The 7,000-nt window shown below is 49.7% G+C and overlaps 1 protein-coding gene across 1 annotated transcript; it reads left to right on the top strand.

Moving 5' to 3' along the window:
• The first annotated feature begins 370 nt into the window (after positions 1–370).
• Positions 371–4,559, top strand: LOC123082718 (BTB/POZ and MATH domain-containing protein 3-like). Its single transcript, XM_044504985.1, has 2 exons — positions 371–495; positions 2,164–4,559. The coding sequence occupies exon 2, from the start codon at positions 3,069–3,071 to the stop codon at positions 4,557–4,559; it is 1,491 nt and encodes a 496-aa protein (XP_044360920.1). The 5' UTR covers positions 371–495; positions 2,164–3,068.
• The last annotated feature ends 2,441 nt before the right edge of the window (positions 4,560–7,000 follow it).

Here is a 7,000-nt window from a genome sequence, read left to right as displayed (position 1 = left end):
GCATGTAACTATCTATATTCTAAATGTAATTTATTTAGGAAGCGATTGTAAGATTACCTCGGATGAAGAATAAAGCATCATCCGCATGAAGAAGAGCAAGCTTGAGCATCGCCGCATGCATCGCAGAAGAAGGCAGATGTTTTAGTCAAGACAGAATGTGAGTAACGAAGCTGAAAAGGCCGCAATGCAAGTAACGAGGAGCTGAGAAGGCCGCAATAAAGTAACGAGAAGCTATCGTCCGCTCTCGTGAAGACATCCTTATCCTCGCTCCAAAAAGCTCTGCCATATGAATAAAGAAGAGAAGGCTCCCTAGCGCCTCCCCCGCGACTATAAAAGGAGGGGCTGGCTTCAGGAGAGGAGGACAGGAGCAGCGACGGAGTCCAGAGCCTCGAGCAAGAAGAGCAGCCTCGAGAGCACTCTTAGTAGTAGCAGTACCACCACCACTTGTAGAATCGCCACCATATCAAAGGCGCTGTAACCGCCAAGAATAAGAAGGTATTTTTCCTAGTTCGTGTAATCCCTTCGGGGCTTCCCGAAATGGAAAGCCATATATAAATTATGTTGTTGAAATGAAGTAGTTTTGTGCTTCACTTGATATTTTTATTTATGAATTTATGGGACGAGTTCTTATGCTAGGGATCTTATAGGAGAAACCTCTGACAGTAGTTCTATGTGTAGCCTTGTGTGGCGTTTCAAAGAGAACCTTATGGCCGTAGAGAAGTGTTCACTTCGGGTGAAACTGCTTGGGAAGATGATAAGAATTTACCCCATAAGTTTAAATTCAAAAATTTCAAGTGAACGAAATTAGCTTCATCTGATACAATATAATGAGAAATATGGTGAGTATTGCGTAGGATATCACACCACTGCGAACACCACCGGTTGTACTGTTGGCCTCGCCAGCCCACGATAGATCCTGCATAAAATATAAACAACTCAATAAAGAATAGATTGTGCAAACAACGTTGAATTAAATATTGCAGTGAATATAATATTAGACTAATCGTGCATTACCTACGCATATTAGCTTAATTACACATTAGCCTAAACGCATATTAAACTAATCGTATATTAACTTAAACGCATACTAACCTAAGCGCATACTAATTTAAAATAATGTTATCCCTATATATATAACATGCTTATGAACGCATGCGCGTACATCCTATTCCTATGAACCTATAAAATATTGAGCCGGCATAACATCTTGAGATTTATGACTTTAAAATTATAATTCTGTAGCGAATTAACCTGTGGTTGGATGGTTAGAGGGATTGTGGTATCTCCAACATATCATGGTTCAAATCCTGGTGCTCGCATTTATTCCTGGATTTATTTCCGGCGATGCACATTTAGTGGGAGTCTCGTCGAAGACGAGGTGCCTACGTGACTTCGTAAATTTCAAGATGATATGTCGGCTCCGTCTTTCGGAGGTACTCATAGGGATAGGGTATGCGTGTGTGCGATCATAAAGGTGAGCGTATGCGCGTGTATATAAGCGCTTGCGTTTGTACAACATTCAATTTTTTAATAGTTCTATCATGTCTTGTGAATTATATCTCATAGATAAATAAACAAGGAAGGCAAAAATACCTCCTAAACCGAGGATAACACCCGCGCAAAAAATAACCCCCAAAGATATAGTAACTTTTAGTCCCGTGGATGCTCCAAGGATTCTGCAAATCCCCTTAAGTCTTCGTGAATTTGATGGTTTCATCGCATGGCACCCCGATAAAAAAGGGATTTTCTTCGTTCGTACAACATACATAATCCAATGGTTACATAAATTTGGGGCGCATGCAAATGACATCAGTCGACCAGGAGGTTCTGCTACTCTAGTGGTGTGGAGTACATTATGGAAGCTACAAATTCCACGTGAAGTTTCCATATTTTGTTGGCATTTACTGCACAGAATTCTGTATACTCGCTAATAGACATGTCAGGGTAATCGGAGGGTGCCCAATTTGCCACCAGAGCTCTGAAGGTATTCGCCATCTATTCTTCACGTGTATTCACTCGAGAGATATGTGGAACCGGCTTGTATTGGCAGATTTTATCAACACTGTAGCAAATGTTGATAGATCTGGGTCGGTCATTATGGAGTATATCTTGTCTATTGATCAAACGCCACAACATCTAATGCCGACATTGGACATTAAACAGGTCATAGTGGTGGGATGTTGGTATCTCTGGTGGACACGCCGCCTTATAACACATAATTAGAGTTGCCCGCCACCGGTAAGATGGTCTTTCTCGGTCTTAGCGATTACAAGCAACTATCATCGAGCCACGGCGAAGATAGTTGTGACAGAGGAGGCAAGATGGTTGAAGCCGGACCCAAAGTTTGTCAAACTTAATGTGGACATGGCGTTTTTTGGGACGAAGGAGTTGGAGCTACGACATGAATTATTAGAGATGAACGAGGTATTTTTCTCGCAGCTCAATGTAAGTTTACCCCCTATGCAGCGGACGCAATGTAATCAGAGGCAATGGCGATGAGAGACGGACTAAACTTGGCAAATAGCCTAGGGTTCCAGCGGGTTGAAGCGGAATCCGACTCGCTAACGGTGATCAACTGCTGTTCCGGTCAGAGTACTTGGTGGGACGCGACAGCAACGATATTCATGAAATGTATGGACATCTCTACCTTGATTGAAAAGGTCAAGTTTAAGTATTGCTTTCGGTCAGCAAATCAAACGGGGCATGCGCTAGCTAGGTTTAGTTATTATAATAAAATTTCTTCTAGTTGGACCGACGAGTCTCTAGATTGTCTCATGAGCAAACTCGTAGATAATGTATCTCTACTGATTAATCAATAAAGCTAGCCATGATGGCCTTAAAAAACACATAAAATCAGTGGAACGTCACCGGCCAGGACTGATATGACGTAGCGCAGAGCAGCAGCAATTAACCCAGGCATAAACGAAGCACAGGTGGCCGGGTGTCGATCGAAATATACAATTGTAGACCATGCTGGACTCCAACACATCATCTTCTCTCATATATGCAGTCGATCGCTCGATCGAGAGGAGAAAGCAACTAGCTAGGAGGACGACCACGGCTCGGCCATGGCGACGCAGCACAAGACGGCGTCGACGCACAGGTCCGCGATCGTCCGCGGGGTGCACCAGCTCGACATCGTCGGCTACAGCACGCGCCGCATGTTCGGCGCCGACAACACCATCAGGTCCCGGAGTTTCGACGCCGGCGGCTTCGTCTGGGCCCTCGTATGCCGCTTCGTCGCAAAACCAGAGCAAGCGCGGGGCCTCACCCTAGCGTCAATCTCCATAGAGCTCTCGAGGAACCAGACCGACGAGGACGTCGTCGCCATGGCCAGCGTCCGGATCGACGACCCCACAGGCTGTGGCCGCTACCCCGGCGCAGAGTGGCACAGCGCCGAGCCCCACATCTTTCCGGCCAGGTCCAGGAAGGCCGTCGCCTGGGAGCTCTCCGTCCCCGACATGTTCCTGGAACACCAGGAACGCTACGTCATGGACGACTGCCTTACCATCCACTGCACCGTGGACGTTATCCGGGAGGAGTCTGTAGATGGGACCACCAGGAACTACTCGGTCGTTGTGCCTCCGCCGCCGAGCCTATCCCAGGACATCCATAGGCTCCGGCAGGAGATGTGGTGGCCGGACGTGACGTTCGTGGTCGACCAGACCAAGATCCAAGCGCACAAGCTCGTGCTAGCCATGCGGTCGCCGGTCTTCGCCGCACAGTTCCACGGGGAGATGAAGGAGAAGACCATGCGCAGCCTACGGATCGACGACATGAGCGCATCGACATTCAACGCCATGCTCCACTTCATTTACACCGACGAGCTGGCCCAAACCAACAAAGGAACATGCCACTTGGCAATGGTGCGCGACCTCCTCGTGGCCGCAGACCTATATGACCTGGAGAGGCTTAGGCTCATGTGTGAGAACATACTGTCCAAGAGCATCACGGTTGGCAACGTCATGTCGACGCTGATGCTGGTGCACAACAGGCACAGCTGCCGACAACTCGAGGCCTCGTGTGTTGAGTTCATAGCGTCCGACCCTGACATCTACAACGCCGTGCAAGCCACCAATGAGTACAAGGAGCTCGAGAAAGAATGCCCCTCTTTTATATACGAGATCACTAAGAAATTAGCCACGCGTGCGGTGGCTCGCAACAAATCTCCATCTACTTCTTCCACCGGTTGTGGCACTGATAGCAGCAGAGAGAGCGTGTCGAGGTATAACCCATCAGCGGTGATGATCGGCACACACGAGTTTAGGATCGAAAGCTTGAAAGCCATCAGGAAGACGCACAGTGGTGGTCAATACATCCAATCTGGCAGTTTTCAAGTGGGGGGATACGAGTGGGCCATAAGTGTGTACCCATCCGGGTTTGAAGGGGACGAGACCGAGTACATTGGCCTCTTCCTTAGGCGGTTGAGTTATAACAATGACGACGAGGATGCCGATGATGACAACGACGATGGCGGCGGCAACAATGATGCTCATGCTGTGGATGCAATTCCATCCTTGTCGTCGTGGATAAATTCTCACGGTATGCCCATTTCATAGCCCTGTCGCACCCTTTCACTGCGTTCCAAGTGGCTCAGGCCTTCGTTGCTAACATTTACAAATTGCATGGCCTGCCGGAGTCAATCGTCTCGGATCGCGACCCGATCTTCACAAGCACCCTCTGGAAGGAGTTGTTTCGGCTTACGCACACCCAGCTCCGCATGAGTACAGCACGACACCCGCAGACGGACGGGCAAACAGAGCGGGTCAATCAGTGCCTGGAGACATTCCTTCACTGTTTCGTCAATGCATGCCCAACCAAATGGTGCGTCTGGCTTCCACTAGCGGAGTTCTGGTACAACACTTCGCCGCACTCGGCCCTGGGTACGTCTCCTGTTGAGGTCCTCTATGGCCATGCCCCTCGTCATTTCGGCATCGTCGATCCAGTGGCATGTACTTCTCCAGACCTGGCAGACTGGCTTCAAGACAGGGCGCAGATGACGGCACTCATCCACCAACATCTGTTGCGTGCACGACAGCAGATGAAGGACTCAGCAGACAAGCGCCGCTCTGATCGCACCTTCGCTGTTGACGACTGGGTTTTCCTCAAATTGCAACCCTACGTGCAGCGTTCGGTGGCCACCCGTGCTAATCAAAAGTTGGCATTTCGCTACTTCGGCCCGTACCAGGTTGTCCAGCGCATTGGTGCCGTCGCATACAAGTTTCGCCTACCGGAGTCCAGCACCATGCATCCAGTCTTCCACGTCTCCCAGCTCCGTCAAGCGCTACCGCCCACGGAGCAGGCGCAAGTTCAACTGCCAGCAGCAGCGGCTTCAAGTCCGGTGCCGGAAGAGATCCTACAGGACCGTCAAGTCCAGCGGGGCGGCACTCAGGTACCACAGGTCCTGGTACGGTGGACAGATCAACCATCTGAACTTGCAACTTGGGAAGATCGCATGGAGCTGCTGCAACACTTTCCGAGGGCGCCAGCTTGGGGACAAGCTGTGTCTCATGGAGGGGGGGATGTCACGGCCCCTGACATGGCGACCCCACCGACTGCAACCAAGACAGCTCCTGTTGGGCTGGAACGACCTCGCCGACAGCCCAAGCCCAACAGTCGCTTCCTGGCCCAAGTGTGGGATACCACGGGCAGGGTTAAAGGGAGACCGAGCCCTCCTGCGTGAGGTGGCGATTAACTAGTTGTATCTGGCGGCGGCTACCTTCCCGATTTCCTTCCTTCCCTCTCAGGAACCCTAGCTCTCGATCGATTCTGTACCAAATCCTGTATCTGTGCGGAAATTGACTAGCGGGAGCGTAACAACTATATGCGAAGAGAAAGCATTCCTAGATAGCTCATGGCCTACAAACCTGAACCTTATCAGAACCAAACAACATAGTATATAATATTGCATTCTACATGTATATAGTTGACAACGTTGTTGCCGAGAAGCCGCCGTTCTGCATTGTTTTCACTACTTGCATGCTGCTGTTCAAGTATCAAACCCTACATGAAAGCATCAGGTATCTGTGGGAGCTTGCAGTGTCCATGACAATCTCTTATCACCACCCATGTTCATAATTAATCAACATCATACCTTCAACTGGTTTTCTCCATGGGACTTGTTTGTTTCACTGTTTTTTCGGTCGGTACCATGATTATGGTACTATATCCAAACCTTTACTGTCACCCCTCATCGGTTGTACCACGTCATCTCACCGTTTGCAACATCCTTCATTGATAGTTATAGCATTTCAGATAGAACGGTTGTAGCATTTATTGTTGTTGCTTGCAATGCCGTCGCAACATTTTTTGTCGCCGTTTGTAGCATCCAGCCGTGCTGCTTGTAGCAAAAAAAACACGCTAACGTCACTCGATTGAGACTTCGTTAAGTCTCCATCGACTGAGTTCTAGACACACCCTTTAGTTAGGCTGGATTTTTTTCCGTCCATATTTATTAGCAAACCGTGTTTTTTCAGTAGGCCTCTCATGGAAGAGGCGATTAGATGATGGTTTAGCTACCCTTGGCCGCCGGCGCCACCGCCGCTGGTTCCGCTTGTCGGCGAGCTGTCTTGGTTGCAGTCGGTGGGGTCGCCATGTCACGGCCCCTGACATGGCGACCCCACCGACTGCAACCAAGACAGCTCCTGTTGGGCTGGAACGACCTCGCCGACAGCCCAAGCCCAACAGTCGCTTCCTGGCCCAAGTGTGGGATACCACGGGCAGGGTTAAAGGGAGACCGAGCCCTCCTGCGTGAGGTGGCGATTAACTAGTTGTATCTGGCGGCGGCTACCTTCCCGATTTCCTTCCTTCCCTCTCAGGAACCCTAGCTCTCGATCGATTCTGTACCAAATCCTGTATCTGTGCGGAAATTGACTAGCGGGAGCGTAACAATTGGCATCAGAGCCACTCCGATCCACCCACAAAAATTCTCCACTCCCGAATCTGGCCGGGTGTTTCCCCTCCATCATCCAAACCCGTCGGGGCAAGGCGACCGCCATGG

The sequence above is a fragment of the Triticum aestivum genome, chromosome 4A, assembly GCF_018294505.1.
Source record: "Triticum aestivum cultivar Chinese Spring chromosome 4A, IWGSC CS RefSeq v2.1, whole genome shotgun sequence".
NCBI classification, from domain to species: Eukaryota; Viridiplantae; Streptophyta; class Magnoliopsida; order Poales; family Poaceae; genus Triticum; species Triticum aestivum.
The sequence above is the reverse complement of the archived record's forward strand: the minus strand, read 5'-3'. Positions and strand labels throughout refer to the sequence as shown.

Bases quoted from the DNA above. Each gene is read 5' to 3' on its own strand.
- LOC123082718 (XM_044504985.1), top strand. From the start codon at position 3,069: ATGGCGACGCAGCACAAGACGGCGTCGACGCACAGGTCCGCGATCGTC.